The sequence below is a fragment of the Hevea brasiliensis genome, chromosome 4, assembly GCF_030052815.1.
Source record: "Hevea brasiliensis isolate MT/VB/25A 57/8 chromosome 4, ASM3005281v1, whole genome shotgun sequence".
Lineage (NCBI taxonomy): Eukaryota > Viridiplantae > Streptophyta > Magnoliopsida > Malpighiales > Euphorbiaceae > Hevea > Hevea brasiliensis.
In genome coordinates, this window is record NC_079496.1 from 8,909,588 (window position 1) to 8,933,528 (window position 23,941).

General features: G+C 31.6%; 3 protein-coding genes and 1 pseudogene across 3 annotated transcripts; 3 read left to right on the forward strand and 1 right to left on the reverse strand.

Moving 5' to 3' along the window:
* Nucleotides 1-884: 884 nt before the first annotated feature.
* LOC110638411 (uncharacterized) lies at nt 885-2,187 on the reverse strand. The gene has a single exon (XM_021788959.2). The coding sequence runs from the start codon at nt 1,881-1,883 to the stop codon at nt 909-911; it is 975 nt and encodes a 324-aa protein (XP_021644651.2). The 5' UTR covers nt 1,884-2,187; the 3' UTR covers nt 885-908.
* A 3,112-nt stretch (nt 2,188-5,299) lies between these two features.
* Nucleotides 5,300-11,808, forward strand: LOC110638423 (purple acid phosphatase 23-like; annotated as a pseudogene).
* Nucleotides 11,809-12,818: 1,010 nt separating this feature from the next.
* LOC110638424 (cytochrome b5) lies at nt 12,819-16,786 on the forward strand. Its single transcript, XM_021788971.2, has 3 exons — nt 12,819-13,184; nt 16,059-16,125; nt 16,228-16,786. The coding sequence occupies exons 1-3, from the start codon at nt 13,098-13,100 to the stop codon at nt 16,476-16,478; spliced, it is 405 nt and encodes a 134-aa protein (XP_021644663.2). The 5' UTR covers nt 12,819-13,097; the 3' UTR covers nt 16,479-16,786.
* A 1,437-nt stretch (nt 16,787-18,223) lies between these two features.
* On the forward strand, nt 18,224-22,747 carry LOC110638408 (probable voltage-gated potassium channel subunit beta). The gene is made up of 5 exons (XM_021788958.2): nt 18,224-18,694; nt 19,413-19,608; nt 20,849-20,992; nt 21,591-21,755; nt 22,336-22,747. The coding sequence occupies exons 1-5, from the start codon at nt 18,327-18,329 to the stop codon at nt 22,447-22,449; spliced, it is 987 nt and encodes a 328-aa protein (XP_021644650.2). The 5' UTR covers nt 18,224-18,326; the 3' UTR covers nt 22,450-22,747.
* Nucleotides 22,748-23,941: the final 1,194 nt, after the last annotated feature.

The following is a 23,941-nucleotide window of genomic DNA, read 5'->3' on the forward strand; positions in this document are numbered from 1 at the left end:
TTGCAGACCCGGTCAACTGTCGAATTTCCGCGAATCGAGGATACCTACACGAAGCCCATAACACGGGGGTTAGTACATAAATTTTTCAGAATTTTCTAAGCTCATTTAATGCTCGAAATTACACTGCGAAGTTCCGTGGGACCCACCGAAAAACGTTGTCGGAAAATTTTGAAATTAATATCCCGCGAAGCTCTCGTCGAGTGGAGCGTGCTGGTAGCCTCGGTTTTCTCGTGGGATTCACGGTTTTTGAGAAATCTAGCCCAAAAGTCGAAATGGGCGAAAATCTTCCCGAGCAAAAATCGGACAATCCGCTCGATGGATTTCGGCGTTCTTGGTGTCTATGGAAAGCTCTCGCCGAGTAGATGATTTTAGACACAAGACCCGGTCCAATCGGTGGCCGGATTTGGCCGGAGAAACTGGAGCGACGCGCGCGCAGGGGAGAGGAGGAGAGAGAAAAGAAAGAGGAAAGAGAGAGACGCGCGCGGGAGAAGAAAAAGGAAAGGGAGCCGGTTCGATTCGACCGGTCCGATCCGGTCCGGTTCGATTCGGCCGGTTCGATTCGAAATACAAAATTTTGAATTTTTACTCTGCCTCGGGACCGAAAACGAGGTCCAAAAATTCCGAAAAAATTCCAGAAAATTCAGAAAAATACGCAGACTCCAAATATATTTTTAGTTTTGCCACATGGTCTTTAAATTAATTTTTAAAAATCATCAAAGTTTATATTTTCGGAAAATCGAACCCGATTTTTTAAAATCCGAAAAATCTCAAAAAAATTCCTAAAATTTAAATAAAATTTAAATATCAAAAATACTCATAATTAATAAAATTTTGGGGTGTTACAACAGTAAAAAATTTACAGAAGTTATAAAAATTTTCTTTCATAAAAATTCATTAGTTCTGTATGACTACTGATCTAAACTAAATCGACACAAGGGGCAAAGGTGGCTCTTGTTGAGCCATTCTTTGATGCAGTCTCGATGAAACATGTGAGAACAAGGCAATCTGCTCACATAACTTTTCAGCTCCACTTCTTGTATGCATATTGAACATCGCCCCATTGATTCAACATCCGAACCCTTTACTCTTAAATATTCTATTGCTTTTTCAACTGATGATTCTAAGGATGATCTTCCTCGTTTCTGAGTCCACATAAATGTCTGCGAAACTTGATTCGCCAACGACTCCAAGGAACTCCAGTCTAATGTTGCATTCTTCTCCCTCAGTATGATTCTGAGTCTCAGCAACAATTCAGTTCTTGACAATAACCTCCCCGTTGCAACTTGATATCCAATTATTTCTTTCATCGCCGTGGCTTTGATCATCTCGACACGTTCTTGATCCTCTATACCCTGAGCCATTGTTTCGTATTCCTGTTGAGACAGAATTATCTTCTTTTCAATATGAATATACATCTTGAACTCCTTGCGGCCAGTTTTCTCGAACCCTTTAATGGTGTAACGTGCAAGATCAAGTATGTGGTTCGGTAGATCATCAGGGTTCTCCAATAGAACCCAAGGTTCGCACACATGCTCTCTCCACTGGATGTTTTCCAGAGAGAAAGGGATGTTCATATCAGAAATAATGGAGGACACGGTTTTACCGCCATGGGTGGATATGAAAGAGTCGCATGGGAATCTGAAGGTGTGTTCCGTTTCATGGGCAGTGATTTTCTTGGGTATTGATTTAGTAGGAGCAGAGACGATGGATTTCAGTTTATGGGTGATGATTGTTGAGATAGCTTCTGATTGGTAAGAAAGCTCAACCTTACAAGTAATGAATAAGTAGGAAGAGGACAAAGTATTGTCTTGGACAGGATCACCAATCTCCCAGGCTGAGACATTGATGTGGTAACCATAGCCGCAGTCTGTTGAAGACGCCATTACAAGTATATACCTTCAACTAGAAAAACAGTGTCAAGGGTTTCTAATAGCTTCAGAAAACGATAAGATGGATATAGAGGAGAGGACAAGTCGTTATATAAGGTTTTCCATCTGTATTCAAGGACTTTTATGCTTTAGGAATTAATCAAGGAGAGGGCAACTGGGAAACGGATTCATCGTCTGCCAAGTATTTTAATTTTCTCTTTACAAAATTGTTTGAGATTTGGTGGATTTTGGATTTAGGCGAAATTCCTTATTTGAGAGTTCAAAATAAAAAGAGATTTGAATTTGCACGGAATCTCAAATAAATATGGAGCTCAAAAATTGAAGATATTTTAAATCCTAAATTCCTGATATCTCTCTTGTGAAGCATCTTGTCTCTTCTACCCCTAAGGTAAGGTCTCCAATGTAATGATATTTTAAATTTATTATTTTTCATTTATTAGGATGCCAAAGTTATGTTATGCGTCTGTAATATAAAAAATATTAATTAATTAAAATTTCATGTTAATTTAAAAAAAGTAATTTAAATTTTTAACTTTAGTAATTGTAGAAAATTTATTATAAATTCAAATAAAATTTTAAACTCAAGATTTGAAATTCTCTTTATTAGCTAAATAGAAAATTTTTAAATTTATAAATTATAAATTTTAAATTCAACATTTCAAACTCAAATTTCAAATCAAAATTGATGCATTTAAATTAAAACAGTTGAAGAAAAATTAAAGACTCAACGTATAGATTCTAATTCCAACACATGATTGTAACCTATATTCATATAATCCTAAGTTCTCCACCATATTTAATATAGTTTGTCTATCATATAATCATATGAATAATATGAATTATGTAAATTAATTCATAATTTATATGTATACTTTCTTTATAAAAAACAATTACTCTATAAATAAATAAAAAAATATTATTTTAAATAGCCATGAGTAATGCCATGTACAATCACTTGCACAATTTCTTATCTCACTAATGAGGACAAAACTTGACTATTTATAAAGCTATTATACCTTTTGGTTAATAAGTACATCACTTCACACACACATATATAACTATTAATAAGAGTTGCATATATTCATGTAGTTATATCTTTTGATCATATATATATATATATATATATATAGCTTTTAGATTTTGTGGATTCAAATTGACCCATATGAATGATCAGATCATATTTTCAAGCTCCAACAATATTCTATATATGAATAGAAAAATAAACTAAAGATGGAAAAAAGTTACCATCTTATTAAGAAAAATATCAACTTCATAACTACAAAGTTAATATATCTATAATTTATAATATATAAAAATACATGTATATGGGGAATGGATAAAACTGCCTTTAATGTAATTGTAATATTATTATTATTTAACTATTTATTTAATTATTAATTTTAATAAAATTGTAATAATAAATATTTATAATAAACCTAATTATTTATATTCTCTATTTAATTTAACTTTCACATTCATAATCATTTACAGACTTAGAATTTGCTTATAAATATAAAATTAAAATTTTATGTTTCTATTTAATAATTTTTTTTATAATTAAAAATAAATTTATTTTTAATCAATCATTATAAAATTAATTACTTGTGAAACATTAATATACCATTTTTTTTTTCATTAGCACGATACAAATGCGGTTCTTATTAAAGCATTATTATTATTATTGAAAAAAATGAAGAAATACGTTAAGATTTTGCATCCATAAGTGAAAACTAAATATTATATAATAATCATTAATATATTAAAAATTAATTATAGCGTTTTTCATATTGTGATAAATGATAGATCCTCCATACATAATTATATTGAGCCATTACCTATTCAACATATAATAAACATTTGTTTAATAATTATAATATAATAAAATTTGAAGGTTTTTTATTCGTTTCATGTTTTTTTTTTTTTTTATTATCTTCTATTTACACAGTGTGTGATTATTATTATTATTATTATTATTATTATTATTATTATTATTGAAAAAATGAAAAAAAAAATATGTCTAAGGTCAACATTCTTTCATTAGAAATTTTTATCATAATTTTATTTAGTAACTATTATTAAATAAATTAATAAAGTCTAATAATATGATAATTAAAGAAATAAAATATTTTTAACATTATTATATGTTTTATAAAATTATACATGATGATATATGAATTAATAAAAAAAATGTATGTCCAAAAACTTGAAATTATAAAAATATAAATTTTAATTATAAAACTTTTAAAATAAAATTAATTTTCTCTCATATTTATTTATAGACTTATAATTTCTTTTATTTAATTGATATATATACTATCTATAATAGTGTATTTTAAATTCTACATAAAACTTATATAAAAACTTGTTCTCATAATAATTTATAATTTTACAAAATAATCTTCTTTTTATTTTAACCTAACAACTATAGTTTCGTGAGTAAAGATATATTAATAGTTTTAAATTTTCATGCAACATTAGAATATAGATTAATTTTAAAAATATAATAATATTTAATTTAAATAATTAAATTTAATATATATATATAAATAAATAAAATAATTGTGTAATATTTAATGCACACACTTTTAATTTTTTATATTATTTATAATATCAAAAAATTTATATTATCTTTATATATATATATATATATATATATATATAGTAAATTATTTACAAATCCCAATTTTTAAACAGTATTTCCAAAAATAATATTAATTATATAATAATTTTTATTTTATTATATTGTATTTAATAACAATATTAATATTATATTATATTAATTAAAACATAATTATTTTAAAAAATAATATAATTAAATATATAATAATTCATAATCTCTATAAATCATTAGGTAATCTTATTTATATGATTTGTAATCTATCCATTGGTCACCAAGAGGTCTGATCTTGTCACGTGTAGCTGCCATAACTAATAGCTGTTTGACATTGTTTTGAATGCTAAAATTATTTTTATAAATGAAAGTATTATTTTACGTACAGTTAAAAAAATAATTTAAAAAAAATAATTTTATTATTTTAATATTATTATAATTAAAATTAATTAAATTTAATTTTAATATTTTTTAATATTTTTAATTAATATATTTAAAAAAAATAATTTTCTCAACATCCATTCTAATAAAAATGTCAAATGGGCGTTAGGAAGCTTATTTCGCCTGCTGTAAACTTAGGCCTTTTTAATAAAATTAAAAATAATTTAAAATTAATTTTAATAATATTATTATTATTAAAATAGTAAGATAATTTTTTTTAAAATTACTTTTCCATAGTTTCGTTTGTTTGAAAAAAAATTTATGTTTTAAATTTTTAAATAAAAATATTTTTTATAAAAAAAAAATCATTTTTAAAGAAAATAGTTTGACTCCAAATTTTCATATATAAATTATTTTTTGCGATCACCAGCATATTCCACTGTCGATTTTGCAGATGCCAAATCTTATTATCAACCCATAAATACCCGCCACCATTGTTTTATAGTTTCACTAAGAAAACACAACTAGAAATCACAAGCCCAGATGAATTACTTAAAATTATGGATACCTGTAACCCTTTTCTTCACAATTATTACACAGACAAAGCTTGCTACGAGTCAGATTCCAACTACTCTTGAAGGCCCATTTAAGCCAGTAACTCGCACATTTGATTCTTCATTGCGGAGAGGCAGTGATGATTTGCAATGGACCATCCACTTCTTAAGAAGAATGTGACGGGAAACTTTCCAGAGCAGATAGCACTGGCTATCTCTTCACCAACTTCAATGTGGGTTTCTTGGATCACTGGTACTTGTCTTTACTGTTTCCTGCCAAAATTTGCTGATTTGTTTTAACGATTGCTTGGTTTGTTAGAATTCTCGAATTGGGTCATCTTTACTATTTATAGATTCTTGCTTGTGTTTTGGTAATTGTATTTCAGGTAAAAGAGTAATTTTCCGGATTCCTTAATTGGTTTGGTTTGTTTTGTTTGCATTGTTTCAGGGGATGCACAGATCGGTTCAAATGTAACTGCTCTTGATCCTGCTTCTGTGGCCAGCGAAGTTTGGTATGGGAAGGAAAGTGGAAAGTATACAAGCAAACGGAGGGGGAATTCAACTGTTTATAGTCAATTATACCCATTTGAGGGACTTATGAATTACACTTCTGGCATCATTCACCATGTCAGAATTGACGGTAAAGAAATCTTTCCGTTTTGATTTCTTAAGTCATCATGATTATAATGATTGAAATTCAACTAGGAATTTTGATAACTGACTGAATTTGGGATAATTTGTTGAGACAATAAGGTTAATAGTGGTTTATCCAGATTCAAATTGATGCATTAACCATTTCATGGAAATAATATGATTGTACCTGCCGCGAAAATAGATGATTAACTTGCTATGCAGATAATGTTAATGGTGGCATCAAGTAATGCTCATCTCCTAGTTGCAAACTAAATAAGCATGTCTTTTTTGCAAATGTTGCATTTAGAAGTTATTTTCCTTGCAGGTCTTGAACCTGGGACAAAATATTATTACAAGTGTGGAGATAGCTCTATCCCAGCCATGAGTGAAGAGCATGTCTTTGAAACTTTACCATCATCTAGTCCAAATTCATATCCTCGACGAATTGCTGTTATTGGAGATCTTGGCCTTACAAGTAATTCCTCTACAACCATGGATCATCTGATCATGAATGACCCGTCATTGCTTTTAATGATTGGAGACTTAACTTATGCAAATCAATACCGTACAACTGGTGGGAAAGGAGTTCCATGCTTCTCTTGCGCATTCCCTGATGCACCTATCAGAGAGACATATCAACCCCGCTGGGATGGCTGGGGAAGGTAATCTCTCTGGTGTCTTTAAATCATAGTATGTGGATGGGCATGACTTGGAATAAAAAAAAGTTGATAATTTAAACATGATTAAATCTTTTACTTAGAAATTCAAAATTTTCTTCTTTCACCAATATGGTTGATTGTATTATGGATGTGTGTGTACCTTGATGAAATGAATTTCACGATGTTTTATTGTTGAAATAGCTTAATGGGAATTGCAGGTTCATGGAGCCGCTGATATCAAGAGTTCCTATGATGGTTGTTGAAGGGAACCATGAGATTGAACCTCAAGTTGCTGGGATAACTTTCGAATCATATTTAACTAGATTTTCACTTCCATCGGAGGAGTCTGGATCTGGAAGTAACTTCTACTACTCTTTCGATGCTGGTGGCATACATTTTATCATGTTGGGAGCATATGTTGACTATAACAGTACTGGTAATGAAGCATTCCTTTTCTCCATAAATATCATAGTTAACACCAGTTTTGATTTTTCTGCACCATTAGAATTTTGGGATACATGTCTAATTTCTGACACTTGAAGGGCCTTTTTAACTAGTAAGTTCCATTGGTGTCAATTCTAGTGGTGTAGAACAAAGGGAAGAAGAATAAAGAACTAGGAGAAATCAAGGACCAATCCTTGAAAATATAACTAATTCTTAATAATTTTATTTAATCTCAATAATAATCGTAGTCAAAACTACTAAATAATAGAAAATTAGTTCTATTTATAGAGTTTACAACCCTAATCAAATTAGAAATAGAAACCTTAATTTAATCCTAATTAGCAATACTAAATTAAATCAAAATAAATTAGGAAATAACAAAATTCCTAAATAATAAACCTAATAAGATAAAAATTCCTAAATAATAAAACTCTTAAATTTCCTAATTTTACAATAGGATAATTCATAAATTTTATCTTTCTATACTGCATTATTCTCCTATAGTTAGAAAAAATCATCCTCGATTTTTGAAGTGTTGAAGGATCAAGAACCAAGCAAGGAGAATACACAGTACGATCTTCTTGAATGGTAGCAACAAGAATGATTTGAAGAAGCTTGCGCTCTCTTTTGTATTCCTGAAAACATCTAGGCAAATAAAATTAATTAGAATGATAGTTGATACTTGATTGACTTTTTGCTCTAAAATAGACACTTCAATAGGTGAAGGCTCAACAACTACAATTTTGAGTTCTTCAATTTTCCATTATCGGCTTTGTAGCTTGATCATCAATTTCAAGTTGCTCTTCTTCAATTTTATCTTCAACTTGCTCTTTTTGTTCTTCAATTTCAAGCTGCTTTTCTTGCTCCTCTTGTAGTTTCCTTGCATTTTCAAGACTTATTGCTTTTATATTTTCAATACTTTTTCTTGTGTCTAACTGCGCTCTCAATTGAAACACATGTGCTTCTTTCCATGCTTCAAACTCGTCAAGTTCTTTCTCTTAACTTGTTGATGAGCCTGTTCATATATTCTTGAAGTGCTTTCTCCTTATATTGTAAGATTATTTGTATATCTTGATACTCATCAAATAAATTATAACGAGCATAATTAGGATTACCATGTAAATCTATTAAATAAGATATTTCATCAAGTTGTTAATAATAGTTATTGATTTCAGCTTATATTTTTTGAATTATATCCCACAATTCATCTGATTGTACCTTAGAATCAGTAATTTCATTATGTAGTCCTTCATTATTGGTCCAGTGGATCGTATTCAAATTAAAGAAGCATATCTCATTTAAGAAAACACAAATTTCTCCTTTTAGTTGTGGCACAATGTGCTATTGGGGAATGATGTGGGAGGCAAAGGGAGCAACAAAGAAGAGAATCCAGTGCAACACAACTCAGAGTAAGCTGCGTGAGATCTACTTAAAGTTGTGGGGGGTTCAAGAGTTGGATCTGACCCGACTTGGAAATTTCAAGCTAATAGAGTATCAGATAGAAGGTCTGACGGTGGGAACTAAGTCTCTAGACACCGACGAGGTGCTGGGGAGGTTAGATAGCCAGAAAATCTGAAATTCCGGCGGGTTAATATTCAGGTCGAAATTCGACCCATCAGATTTGGAGTTTTGGCTAATGTCTGGCGACCGGAAGGACAACTCTGGACTAGCCACAAGCCGGCAAATCTTCTGGTAAGGGCAGCTGTTAGGTCTGATGACCGGATGGCGATGGGTAGGTGCGAGGGGTGTGACAGCGTACTCTGCTTCTCGCAACTATTTTTCTTTTTTTAATTGGAAAAGTAAGGAAAAATTTCGAAGGACAAAACACATGTGAGAATCTTAAGAATCTTAATTTTGCGGAAATCGATCGAAAGTTGGCTCGATTTTAGGTTCTAATGCCAAATTGATGTAGAACAAATGGAAGAAGAATAAAGAACTAGGAGAAATCAAGGACCGATCCTTGAATAAAGAACTAATTCCTAATAATTTTATTTAATTTCAATAATAATCATAGTCAAAGCTACTGAATATTAGAAAATTAACTATACTTATGGAGCTTACAACCCTAATCAAATTAAAAATAAAAATCATAATTCAATTCTAATTAAGAATACTAAATTAAATCAAAATAAATTAAAAAATAATAAAATTTCTAAATAATGGACTTAATAAGATAAAAATTCCTAAATATAAAACTCTTAAATTTCCTAATTTTACAATGAGAATAATTCCTAAATTTTATCTACCTATACTGCATTATCTAGGTTCTCAGTATGCTTGGTTAAAGGAAGACCTATATCGAGTAGACCGCACGAGGATCCCTTGGCTGGTGGCTGCATGGCATCCACCTTGGTATAATAGCTATTCTGCACACTATCAGGAATTTGAATGCATGAGGCAGGAAATGGAAGCACTTCTTTATCAATACCGTGTTGACATTGTTTTTTCTGGTCATGTAAGTAGGTTCTACTCTATTTTAAACTCACATGATGACTTTTTACTTGCAACTTTATTATAATTTGTGTGCTAATATGATTGAAAGTGGTTGAATAAGATTGATTTGATGCAGGAATACTCAGCCATGTCTTCTCAACTATAAAGCCTTAAAAAATGCGGTCTTATATCATATCTGACTTCTAAACAAAATTTCCACAATATGAGATTCGTCTCGAGTATTTGAAACGTCTAAACAAAATTAGTCCAATATGAGATTGTTCTTGAGTATTTGAAAGCACCGACATTTAATTCAAGCTTATTCTGTCTTGATATTTCACCTCCAATATGAGATTGTTCGTATTTGAATTTTGAAAGCACCTCCATTGAATTCAAGCTCACTAGTTGTTTGAAATTCACATATTTTGTTCATAGTCTATATTCAATTGTTTGGAAACATAAAAACATTGGATAGTTGACTTCTCAGTTGCTGATCTTGTTTGTTCTTTTCTATCAACTTAAAGAACTACAATTAGCCTCACTAGTTGTTTGAAATTCACGTATTTTGTTCATAGTCTATATTCAATTGTTTGGAAACATAAAAACATTGGATAGTTGACTTCTCAGTTGCTGATCTTGTTTGTTCTTTTCTATCAACTTAAAGAACTACAATTAGCTTCTCTAGGTACATGCCAACTTTAGCAAGGTTATCACATTTTCAATAATGGAATGAGAAGGCAAAATTGATTACATAATCTTAGAATTGATACCTTATGAAGTTGCCTTTATGCCAATATTATCTTCTTCCATATCATATGAAATATCAACCATCTGCTTTGCAGGTGCATGCTTATGAGCGGATGAATAGAGTCTATAATTATTCATTGGACCACTGTGGTCCTGTTCACATAACAGTTGGAGATGGTGGAAATATTGAGCAAGTTGAAGTTGATCATGCAGATGACCATGGAAAATGTCCTTCAGCTGAAGATAACATGCCAGAGTTTGGAGGGGTATGCCACATCAATTTTTCTTCTGGCCCTGCTAAGGGAAAGTTCTGTTGGGACAAGCAACCAGAATGGAGCGCATTCAGAGAAAGCAGCTTTGGACATGGAATACTTGAGGTATGGTCTAAGCCTAAAATGTCGTGAACTCCATCTGGTGTCTACCATATAATATATCCCATAGTACACCTGGTAAGTTTCTGTGCTGCATCTCAGACTTATAACTGGATAGAGCACATGGAATTGAGTTTGCTTTGCAGCATCATTCAGAGGTGACTTGTCTTATTATTTTGTTCATATCTAGACAACGTGGACTTGGAGTTAAATCTCAGCTTTATACTTGAGTACATCATATGGGAGTGAGTTTGATTTGCCACATTATTAAGAGATGATTTGTCTTGTGAATTTCTTCATATCTAGGCATCATGAAGTCTCGCAGTATGGATCAAGAATCAAGAAGTTCAAGTTTTTTCTCCTTTTTGAGATATCGGTTTTTGTCACTTGTGATTTTATCAACCTCGAATATTGGTGTTGTATGTTTGTATCTGCAAGACTGAGATATTTATTAGCTAAAATAAGTTCATGTTTGTCTCTGTGCACGTGCACGGATGTGGATGGCTTTCAAAGGATTTCATATATTTGATCTATTTCACTATTTTGCTTAAACTTCATTTACTAGCAGTTTTTACATCTGTCTTGGTTAAAGAACATCTTTTATTTCTGATGCAGGTTTTGAATTCAACTTATGCTTTATGGACATGGCACAGAAATCAGGATATTTACAAAGACAATAGTCATGGTGATCAAATATACATTGTGCGACAGCCTGAACTGTGCCTTCCTTCAACTTCTTCCAAAGTGGTTTCCATATCCAGCATTTGATTCCCCATCAACCACAGTATATTCTTTTCTTTTCCCTAAACCAAGAGAATTGAATACAACATTTTGATTCTACGTCCACCAAAGTATATTCTTACAGTCTTTACTAATATTTTTTCTGCCGCCTTTCTTCGGGTGATAGGGTGATAACAAGACTCAACTGGGAGGAATCAGAAATGAAGCCTCTGACATGTTTAAGCGAGTGTGGTTCCCATCAGTAATAATCATGGTGGCCATTGTTGTAACCTGATCAAAATCATACTGGTTCAAAACTTTATACAATCAATTACTTTTAATAATGCCAATGGTCACATTTTATAATTGTGCTTTAGGTCCTTATTTTTCTTTAATTATTTATTTTTTCTTGAACCCAGAATGAGAATGTGTATGTATATATATAATTAATAGATGTTTTATTTAAAATTTATGATTAATATAATTAAATCAATTTGAAAAGTGAGATAAAAATTCATTTTTCGCAACAATTGTCATCAGAATTTTGTGATATATAAAGAAAAAACTGATCTTAGGCTGCATTTCATACCTAACCTGAAGCCATTGAGCAACTATGAATTTCCATTTAGGCATCATCTGTTGTCAACAGATTGGGGCAAATTAATGCATTGAATACGCTAAAGTTACGCATTTGTTGGTAATAAAACATAGTCAGGTATTTTGGTACATCAACAAAATAAGGTATTTCTATAATTGAATTTTCTCTTTAAAAAAAATAATAATAAAGCAAATCTGATCCACCGCTTACACTAAATTTGGATGAACTTTAGAGTGATAAACACTGGAGGTGACACCTCATTTTTCATGGATGATTCTATATATATAGATTCCAATTAAAAATTAGTAAGAGAAACAAGGAAACAAAGGACAAAAAGTAGAATATATTGGTATAGTAATAGTAAGCACCGGAGAGGAAGCTCAATTTTGTCTTCAGAGTTTGGTCAATGTTTGAAAAAAGAAAAAAACTGATTTTTAATTTTTTTTATTTAATTAATTAACAAATTTCTATTTAAATTTAAATGGATCTTATTTTTTGCTAAGAAATTAAAATAATAATTTTTAATCTTTTAAATAATAAAAGATTAATATATTTTTATATAAAATATATAAAATTTAATTACAAAAATTTTAATTTTGATTTTTTAATAAAAGATTATGCCTATTTAAATTTAAATAAAAAGTTATTTAAGATTAAAATTTAAAAATAATTTATGTAATCATGTATTAAAAGTTGAAGAGCAAATTTGACTTTCATCACAGACAGTAAGCATCTGCTGCTACCAACTATTTTCCAACAAGAGATCTTGGATTCTTTAAAACTTCATAAAAAGTCAGCATCCAGCACACCCACTTGCTACCAAAACTAATTCAATCACCTCACCACTCGTTAAATTACTCAATTCTCTTTTCTCTCTCTTCCCACGCCCACCCTTTCTTCCAATTTCATTGTGCTGCTCAGGCCCAGCCTCCTTTTTGGTTCGCTCTCGAGCAGATCCATCTCCTATTCGTATATCCCTCAAAAGTTGTCTTTTCCTTGATACCAATCGCACCCAGTTTATATCTCACGTTTTCGAAGAAAAGGGAATAGAAAACAGATGGTTGGTGAAGGGAAAGTTTTCACCTTGGCTCAGGTGTCTGAGCACAACAATCCCAAGGACTGTTGGTTGATTATCGACGGCAAGGTGATCTGCTTATTATGATTATTCTTATTTGATCTTTTTTATCCATTGGGATTTTACAATCTTGGCTTGTGATTTGCTTGATGGATACTTTTGTATTGGGTCTTTCATGTATTGGGTTTTTGCTATCTGCTTATCTTGTCTTGTTTGCCCTCTGTATGCGTATCCTTGATGCTTTTTTTTTTTTTGCTATTATTATTATTAGTATATCTTCTGTATCACCTGTTTGATTGTCTGGGATTCCTACTTCTAGCTATTGGATCTTCTACGAATTCTGTATCCCGCTTTATTCATAATGGTTTTTCTATGGTGTATTATATTCTGATCTATGAATATTCTTTGTGTCCATTTTGCTTAATGCCTTCAAATGTTGCTTTCATGTTTATTATTGTAGTACACAAAGGAACTTCTGCATATTGTATGAGAGTCGCATATTCGGACATATCAGCTGGTAAGAGAGGGGAAAGCGGGTGCTTTTGCTATTGATGTAAAATATTTTTTAGCTTATCAGATTTCTGAAGGAATTTTGTTAGCTTGTGCAGCTAAAACTCAACATGATATGTTCGCTTTAATAAGACAGTCTAATTAGGGCTTTGTTAGTTCTACTGCATTCTGAATTGATGTTAACTTCATTGATGGCAATTCATATGTAGTTTCGGAGACCTTTCATTGTCCAGTCTTAAGCCCTCTTGACTTATGATTATTTTTTTTTTCCTTTCAATATTTTGTGGGAACTCATAATCCTTCTACTTTTTCAAACCAGCTATTTGAATATTTTAGTTGTACTGCTTTTAAAGTTATCATTGTTAAGTGAAGTTACCATGACGAACCAATATAAAGATTATTTTTTATATAAAGTCTGATGGTTGGGCTTATTTCAGGATGCTATGCAAATCATATGATTTTTGGAACATCTCACTTGAAGATGACTTTCACCATTGTGTTTCTGGAAGTTTGTTGTTCTCTTTGACTTTTCCATATCTAATTGGTTTAAATCGTAGTGCTTGGCTGTGATCTGTATGTACAAAAAGCAAGGTGTTTATAGAAATTTTGTACCTATGGGCCAATATATAATGTGGAACATAAGGAGGTGGTGACTTATTGTTGAATGTGTTTAACTTCTACCCATATATCTTTCCAATTAGTCCTATACCATTTAAATTTATGGTCCAGGGTCCTTCAAAGGATTAATACCTACATGAATGTTTGCTGTTTTTTGGTCTCTCTCTTCTCCCCTGTATCCGATTGTCAACTCATGTGCTATATAAAGAACCGTAGGATGCATATATCCGTATGTAAGTAGATATAACTAAGATTTATCTCAACACAACCCAATACGTTATCGTAGCCATGAAAGAGTCTAGAATTTTGATTTCTGTGTTGTTTTTCTAGGCTAAAACATCACTTCTGAAGAATTTTGGGTTTGAAGACAGTGAGCAAAATAAGATATGCAACTGCAAATGAGCTTGTTCTGTCTTTGGTTAGCTTGATATATTATATTTAGATTAAAAGGAGGGCAGCATAAAAGGATTGACGTCAATTAGTTTAGGAATATTCTAGTTTTAAGCAAACGAATAATAATTTGAGAAATTATCTTGTGACTTTCTATTTTAGATTACTCTATATGGGGAGCTTGGAAATCTCTCTAAAGTTATTTAACAGGAAGTTATTTATTTTGGAAAGCCTGGTATTTTCTTAATTAGTCGGAGATTTTTATTCTCTAGTTAGTATCGAGGCTGTACCCTATAAATGGGGCTTCCCCGCCTTTTGTAGTTTACTTTTCGGCATCAATAAAATTTGAGAGTTTTCTTCATATTGTGTTTTCTTTCCCTTTTTGGTGGATTTCTAGGGATTTTGAGTGTAGTTGTTCCCTTGGAGTGACCTAACAAGGTGACAATTATGTTCGTGTTCTACCTCTACTTTTCGTGGAACATCCATAGTGGGGTTTTCAACCTTGCTAATATCGGATTCTACCTATAACTGTACCTTTACAACTTTCTATCTACCGACTATAGTTCATAGTTCTAACATTGTTCTACATTTACATCCCATATACGTTCATTCTATATTTTCTACAATTTCACAAGTTTTACCATTTGAAGTACCAAATTCTACATCCAAGACTTTAGTGCCTATCCATACTGGTGTCAGGGATAAAAATAATTAATTATATATAGAGAGGCAAAAAGGAGGGAAAAAAGAATATGCTCATTTAAAGGGCAGGGCTGCCACCTTAATATAGATTTGCCCAATGATTAGTTAGTGCACTGCTTATTCTTGGTCTCCTTCATCTCATGGAAAGTTGGAAATGAGGGCCTTTTAGCTAGTTTTGCTTTCTACTTGATTCTGAGCTTAATCGAGGGGCTCTTCAGTTTTATGAGAATGTTAATCCCCATTGTTAGCTGCTAAGCTAATTTTTGTCAGAATATGGAATTTCTTTTTTTATCTTTGATTGTTGGGAGTAGATGATTTTGTGATGAGAGTATCAAACAGTTTAGTAGGACATCTTGTTTTTGCTTTTGTTAATTAGTATAATTTTCTTTTTTATTTTTTCTACATTTCAGCAATAGCATATTGTTCTGCGTTCAATATTTGGAAGAAATAGGTGTTTCCACTACTCTGCTGTCCATTCAATTTATGTTTCTCCTCACTTCCTATTTCAGATGATGGGTATCTTTCAGGCCAACTAATGGGAAAGCTTTATCCTTTTTACATCTGTCCAAATTTCTTCTGCGCCTATCCATTTAATCTTGGGGAAATAATGCTAACTTTGAAAATTTTGTATGCCCAGTAGTTTTGCAAATTTAGATGTTACTTCAGGTATGATAGAAACACAGTATTATCTCATCTCTGAACCATTATGATTTATTGAAACAGGTTTACGATGTGACAAAGTTTTTGGAAGACCATCCTGGTGGTGATGAGGTCTTGTTGTCTGCCACAGGTGCGGTCTCAGCAGTACCCCTTTGAAGCAAACTACAAATAAGATTGAGTCTGTCACTTACCAAGACACTACAGAATATAAAACACTATGCTTGTTTTGCAGGGAAAGATGCAACTGATGATTTCGAGGATGTGGGCCACAGCACGAGTGCTAGAGAAATGATGGATCAATACTATGTTGGAGAGATTGACTCTTCAACCATCCCTAAGAAGGCTGCATATAAACCTCCAAATCAGCCTCACTACAACCAGGATAAGACCTCTGAGTTCATTATCAAGCTCCTGCAATTCTTGGTTCCCCTTGCTATATTGGGTTTGGCTTTTGGCATCCGCATCTACACAAAATCAACCTAAGACCATGAATCACCATGGTCTGAAAAACACTTAAGAATTTATTGCTGGTGTTAGAGCCTGTGCCTTGGTCCTAGTTTAGTGTAGCAATTAAAGCTTGTTTCTTTGGTGTCTCTTAGGAATCATAGAGCAGACAATCTGTGGTTGTGATGCCTATCCTGACTTCTGTGCCCCCGTTGTGCTATTTACAACTGAGTTATTGAAAATGAAAGACGATGATAGGTGTTATTTGTCATTCTCATGTTTGTTTTTTAAGTTGTAATTTGCAGACTCTTCCATATCAAATTGCATTATTTGACTTTTTGCTGTGATTTTTTTTAATAGATGATATTCTTTTAAATGATCATTATTTAAAAAAAAATAGTAAATCATATAATTATATTGTCTAACTAGTGGTTACTATGGTAGCAAACGTGGCTTATGGGACTTTTTGCTTTTTGTGTCACTTTCAAGTTCTAACCAAATGAAACCAATTTGATTCTGATTAGTCACATCTCGCATCACCTTCGAACCACCACTTTTTTTTTTTTTTTTTCAATTTTAGTTAGTTAATTCAATGGAATCAGAGATTAATTTTTGTGGGCAATTACCATTCTTGTTTGATTGCACGACATGATGATTAAAAGAAAGCTTTAGCACCTCCAGCCCTCCAGGTTTCGTTGGCGATTGGCATTGGTTTGATTCTCTGACACAAGCATGCACCCTCATGGAACCCACTTGCTGCTTTTGTTATTGTATCTCATATAATCGTCTGCAACCAAACTCACTGCAATAGAAGAGATTTTTTTTTTTTAATTTTCAGATTTTGTTTCAAATCAATAAAATTACATTACATACTATAAATTATGAAATAAATATTTTAAATCTATATATCATAAAGTACTTTGATTTCGTTTTGAAATTGAAACCATTTAACAATTAAAATAATTTTTTATTTTTTAAAATTTGTATCATATTAATTATTGAGTTAAATTGCCAATTCTGATTCAAATTTAATAAGAAAAAAAAATCACAACTTACCCATTTCAGTATTTCCTGATTTGGAGCCAATTCAAATCTATGTTTTAATCCTAATTATGATCATGACAAGTTTGGCTCAAATTGAACTGTGGTCAAATCTAATGTATTAAATAGCAAAATCTTGAATTTAAGTTTCTTTGATTATTAATTATAAATTTTTTATTTTAATGGTAAGAATTGTTATAGTAGGAAAATTACTTTTTCATCATTCAATCTCCTATCGATAAAATAAATAATTTTTTTTACTATAATATAAAAATTTAAAATTTAAATTATTAGGTTACCATAAAAGTTTCATATCATGTCAGAGAAAAAAAATTACTATCTCTGTCTATTTAAATAATATTTAAATTTTTATCACTTTATTTATCTTTTAAAAAATTAAAGAAGCATTAATTATTTTTTTTAATTTTATTCTTATTTATTATCTCAATGTATTTATCTCTTTTTTATAATTATTTTTTAATTAAATATAAGAGTAATTATTTTTTTATAAAAATGAAATTATTTAATTATTTTTTAAAATTTTATGAAAAATCTTTGAAAATACTTAAAATGAGATGAAAAGGATATATATTTTTGATAAAATTCTTTAAAAAAATAAAGAACAAAAGAGTAATTGTGTTTGGGGTTATTTATTAATTTCAAGAAAGTCAGACTTGCCAATATCAACGTAAGGAAATACACCAAACTCAACATAAACATACTACCAACCGCACACAAATATTCCCGGCTCACTTCTCTGCTGCAGCAAGTGTTGCCGCTTCTCTGTTTCATTTTAAAGCATCTCTCATCGATCTCCATCTCTCTCTCCCTCTCTACAAAAGAAAAATGCAGTACAGGAACTTGGGTCGCTCAGGCCTTAAGGTGAGCCAGCTCTCCTATGGCGCCTGGGTCAGCTTCGGCAATCAGCTTGACGTCAAGGAGGCCAAATCTCTCTTGCAGTGCTGCCGTGACAATGGTGTTAACTTCTTTGACAACGCAGAGGTTTATGCCAATGGAAGGGCCGAGGAGATAATGGGTCAGGCGATCCGCGAGCTTGGATGGAAACGCTCTGATATTGTCGTCTCCACCAAGATCTTCTGGGGAGGTTCCGGTCCTAATGATAAAGGCTTGTCCAGAAAGCATATTGTGGAGGGTGCCAAAGCTTCGCTCAAGAGGCTGGATATGGATTATGTCGATGTGATTTACTGCCACCGGTCAGTATTTAGTGCTGCTTTTGCCTTTTTTTTTCTTAATTTATTTATTTCACCTTCATTTCGTTTTCTTCTTATCCTTACGTAATTTGTTCCCCTCTTCGAGGATTCTATTAATGTGATTGACCGTCACATATCATTAGATTTTATTTTTTTTAGTTGTTAAGTTGTATTTCTATATATAAACGTATTTTAATGATTTTGCGAGTGGCTTTGGTCGATGATTTGTGGTTTGTTGTCTTTGTCTGTGTCAATGGAGTCTTGATAGGTTCATTTTGGTGGCTGTCTTGATTATTTTATTTTAATATGAAATGGGGTTGGCGATTTTCGTGATTTAACTAGAAAGAATCTTGATACGAAGGAATTCGTTTGATTTACGTGGTGTTTTATTATTGATTTCTGTTTGTGGTGTAATGGTTGTTTTGGATTTTTTGTTATCCTTTAGCAAGTGGGAGTATTTATTGATTAGCGTGGGATTTTTTGAATATGTACGGATATGATTTGATGCAACACTGGTGGTGGTTATTTCTGATTTTCTGGTGTCTATTCCTTGTTTTATCATTGAAATGTATTATATGCGGCTTCTTCTTCTTAAAGTTTGTTAAACGAGTATTACTATCATTGTTAGTTTTGCTGTACTTGTTGATTAAAAAATCATAAACGATTGTTGAAGAGGTCTTATGTGTAGAATGTGAATTGTGAATGTAATTTACTATCACAGGCCAGACTCCTCAACACCAATTGAAGAAACAGTAAGGGCAATGAATTATGCAATTGATAAAGGTTGGGCATTTTACTGGGGGACTAGCGAGTGGTCGGCACAGCAGATCACTGAAGCGTGGGGCATTGCAGAAAGATTGGACTTGTTGGGGCCAGTTGTGGAGCAGCCAGAGTATAATTTACTCTCTAGACACAAGGTGAGGGATTTTCTCTGTATTCAAATGTGAAACATATTATTTTTGTTTTTGGTAGTCAAAATCTTCTTTTGTATAGTTCTCACATATTAATATTTATTTCAGTTAGAAGGAAATGGGTTAAGGGGTTTTTGGGTTTGCAAACATAGCTTATCGTCTATGTTTAATTGTCATTTTAGCTGCATCTGAATTAGATATGAATATCTTGTTAGGCTGTTCTTATGGTTCTCTTTTGAAAGAAATTAGCCAAACACCTTCATCCTGAAGAATTTTCAAATCCAATGAATTCACCTTAAGTAGCAAGGAATTGTGTTTTGGGAGATCAGAAATACGGCATGGCATTTTTTTGAAGGCAGTTCCATCACGTAGTAATGCACGTTTATTTAATATTTTAAAATACATGAACCCCCATCTTTTTGGTCTTTTTCTAAAGGTGCTTTATAATTGCAGAGACTATGTTGGGATAGAGTGAAAGATTCTGGTAATGTTTTGGTTAGTTAGTCGAGGAGTTTTGCATCTAGTTTACCTGCCTCTTTTTTACTCTTTAGGGCCATAGGCTTAAGGTTGAACTCGAAATATTCCCTTGAGAAAGAAAATTCTGGGGAATGGTGCAGATTTTTCAATGGGGTTAAAATAAAGAAGTAGCAGCAGCAAAGTATAAAAAAGAATCAAGGAAGATATTTGAGGCTGTTGACCTTGCAGTTTTGGTTGCTCTTTAACAAAGCTATTGCAACTGCAATGCCTAACAGATCATGTAAGCTTCAGGAGGTGCCTATTCTTTGAAAGCTGCTGGTGGTTTTGGATATTACAGCTGATGAAATTGTAGATTCCTTGTTAATAACGCACAACTTTTGACTTTCTAAGGGAAAGTAACTTGTTGTGTGATGTGTCATTGTATGGAATGTGCTTCACAATACAAGGAAGTGCCCAAATTTTGGTGTTAGTAACAGTTATTCTTTATTTCTAGACCAAATAGGTCATGGTGTGTAATTTATAAATATTCTCTCTTTCATTTTTTACTTGACTCGCCTTATAAGCGAAATTTCTTGTCAATTTCCGCATGTTAATATATGTATCCTTAAAATGGTAATAAGATTATTATTATTATTATTATTATTATTATTATTATTTTTGCAGCTCCGGTTTATACCATAAGAACTAATTTTTGTTTTTTTGCCTACACGGGATTTATAAATCTCGATCATCTTGGTTTATAATTTACATATATCTTGTATGGGTACAGGTTGAGTCAGAGTACCTTCCTTTGTACACCAACTATGGCCTGGGTCTCACCACATGGAGTCCACTTGCATCTGGGGTGCTCACTGGAAAGTATAGCAAGGGAGCTATACCTCCTGATAGTCGGTTTGCACTGGAAAATTACAAAGTAAGACTTGTTTGGATTTATGTTTTTGATGGCTGAATTTTCCAGTTATGTTATGGTCTTATCAATAATCATCACTGACTGCTTTGAACTAAATTTCTGGCTCCAGTAGTTTTAATTTTGCTGTTCTCCTCGTTGATAGTTGGCTTCGTTCTTCAATTGATTGTTTGGTTTTTAGTTTGTGGGTTACTGGACATAGGCTGCACTTCTAGCAATGCTATATTGGCGTGTATTAAAATCAATTTGTTCTGCAAAAGGCATGGAGGGACCATGGTCATTTGTCTTCCTTGTGATGGATTTTCCTTTCACTCTGCTAATTGTTCTGGGCATCTACAGGATAAAATTAATATATTTTGCCAGTATGGAAAGCCTTGAACGCCTGCATTTGGTTGGATGGAGGTGTCTAAAAGTAATACCATTTTGTTTCAATGATTTCTTTGTCCAGCTTAGACTTAAATAATTTCTTTGTGCAAATCTTAGTAACATTGTGGTGCTTGATTTGTAAAATTCAGCTATAATTGTTCTTTTTTTTTAATTTTTTGTCTTTTCATCTGTATTTTGTTTTTGCGTACAACTCTAAATGATATTTTATGCTTTGTAGAATCTTGCCAGCCGATCACTAGTTGATGATGTTCTGAAAAAAGTTAATGGACTAAAGCCAATAGCTGACGAACTAGGTGTGCCGTTATCTCAACTTGCAATTGCATGGTGTGCTGCTAATCCAAATGTCTCATCAGTTATTACTGGTGCTACGAAGGAGTCTCAGGTTAGTTTCAATTCCATAACTTGTTTTAAGCAATAAATCATTAGACAGAGTTCTCTATAATATGTAAATCTCTAAAGTACCTTTAGTACAGTTGGGAGTCTTTGGACTTTGCAAATGATCTAAATAATTTTAAAAATTCAACCATAAATGACTGATGCTACTTTTCTTGACCCTGGTTTTTGTTATTGAAAACTTGTAATTTTGAGATTGTTTTGAGTTTGTATTGAATAAAACAATTCGGGTTTGGAGATTTTATTATAAATATAAACCAAAGAAATTGCTTACATGTATTACACAAGAACAGTATGCTTGTATTTGGGAAAAACTTCACCAACTAAACCAGGAAAACGATATTATTTTCATCATGATTGAGATGAGAGATCCAGTTTCCTTGTAGACCTATTCTTTTTGTGCCTCCTCAACTTCCTAGATTTGTTTCCCCTTCTAAATGATACTTCTATTAGATGATTAGAAAACTTTCCTAATCTTCAAGTGCTGCTTGACCATAGACCATAGAACTTTAAGAACCTTTAGCTCTATTTGTGACATGGCTTATTGAATGTTGTTTCCCACCTTGCAGATTCAAGAGAACATGAAAGCTATTGACGTCATCCCCTTGTTGACTCCTGCTGTGATGGAGAAGATAGAGGCTGTTGTTCAAAGCAGGCCAAAACGTCCGGAATCATATAGGTAAGCACTGGGCATGCATGGCTTCTAGGATTTCTGGGAATTATGTTGGAGATTCATTGTTTGGATTTGTAATGGAAAAGCAAAGCTCACGCCTTAGTTCTGTTATCATTCAAGTGTGTCTGGTGTATTGTTTTATCTAGTTTCATTGCCTTGGAGCTTTTGAATTCACAATTGATTTTTGGTGTCTCATTTTATTTGATGATGTTATCAATGCTGAATTAATGAGATGAGAATTGGTAGTCTTGAATTTTGTGTGTTAAAGATATCAATATTTTTCTATGTGAATGCTTTGTTTTGCCTTATTATTATTATTATTATTATTATTATTATTATACAGGGGCCGGCTTTGGCATGTGTTGTTTTATTTTTCCTTGATTAAAAGTCTTCATTAAATTATTCATGAGGATGTGAAGTTAAGCCCACCCTTATTTATTATAAATTTGTTTTAAATATGCTTAATTTTGTGAAAAGTTATTTATAATAGGAGGTTGTGACATTATAGAAAAAAAAAATGATCAAATAATATATATTTTACTACTTTTTTATGCACTCTTAATATTGAAAATTTTGAAACTTCATTTTTAAAAAAAGAAATTAGAAAAAATAAAATTTTAAAATATAATAGTTTGTAAATAATTAATTTAATCACAAAAATCTTGAGTTTTAACCATTAATTGTTAAAAAAAATAGTCATTTAGATCACAAAAATTAAGATAGTAATGTTAATAATAATGATACTTAAAAGAAAATTAAATTTAGTATAAAAATATAATAATTACTAAATAAGGTAAATTCTTTATGGAGAATGCAATGTGACAATATCACAGAGAATATTATGTGATAATATTATGAAAAATAATTTCATGTGTCAGTATCTTGAGAATGCCTGTCTATTTTTTATAGATAAATATATTATTAAGTTAAATTCTTTATGAAAAATGAAATATGTCAATACAAAAGAGAATGTCAAGTGACAATATTATGAAAGGATATCTGCATGCTTTTATAAATGGATAGATAGATTAGAGGACTAAATAGTTTGAATTGAAAAAGAAAATGTTTGCTTTAAAATAATGGAAGGTACTATAGTGTGCAGATTAAAAGGTATAAGAATTAAATAGTTTATTATTCAAATCAGAGGAATTAAGTATTTAATTTTCTTAAAATATAAGATTTTAAACAATAATTTTTCCTTTAATTATTATAGTAAACAATGTTTAGTTAATATTAATATATGAATAATATAAAAATTATCATATTTTGTCTAATTCATTAAAAGGGCCTTTATTTATTTATTTATTTATTGGTTACAAAAAGAGGGAGCTAAAGCTCAAGAAAGACTACAAAGAAATTACTCTAAATAACGTATCCCACGCTTATCATGAGATAACCAAGTGACCAGAACATCAGGAGGATGCTGTAATTCTAGAAACACCAGGGGAAACTTATTTTGCAAAATTAGCTAGGCAGTCAGCTGCAAAATTGGCCTCCCTCCA

Excerpts from the sequence above, each read along its gene's own strand:
- LOC110638424 (XM_021788971.2), top strand. The coding sequence starts at position 13,098 with ATGGTTGGTGAAGGGAAAGTTTTCACCTTGGCTCAGGTGTCTGAGCAC. Across the intron at positions 13,185-16,058 it reads GGTTGATTATCGACGGCAAG|GTTTACGATGTGACAAAGTT; the intron begins GTGATCTGCTTA and ends TTATTGAAACAG. Across the intron at positions 16,126-16,227 it reads GGTCTTGTTGTCTGCCACAG|GGAAAGATGCAACTGATGAT; the intron begins GTGCGGTCTCAG and ends CTTGTTTTGCAG.
- LOC110638411 (XM_021788959.2), bottom strand. The coding sequence starts at position 1,883 with ATGGCGTCTTCAACAGACTGCGGCTATGGTTACCACATCAATGTCTCA.
- LOC110638408 (XM_021788958.2), top strand. The coding sequence starts at position 18,327 with ATGCAGTACAGGAACTTGGGTCGCTCAGGCCTTAAGGTGAGCCAGCTC. Across the intron at positions 18,695-19,412 it reads GATGTGATTTACTGCCACCG|GCCAGACTCCTCAACACCAA; the intron begins GTCAGTATTTAG and ends TTACTATCACAG. Across the intron at positions 20,993-21,590 it reads TTGCACTGGAAAATTACAAA|AATCTTGCCAGCCGATCACT; the intron begins GTAAGACTTGTT and ends TATGCTTTGTAG.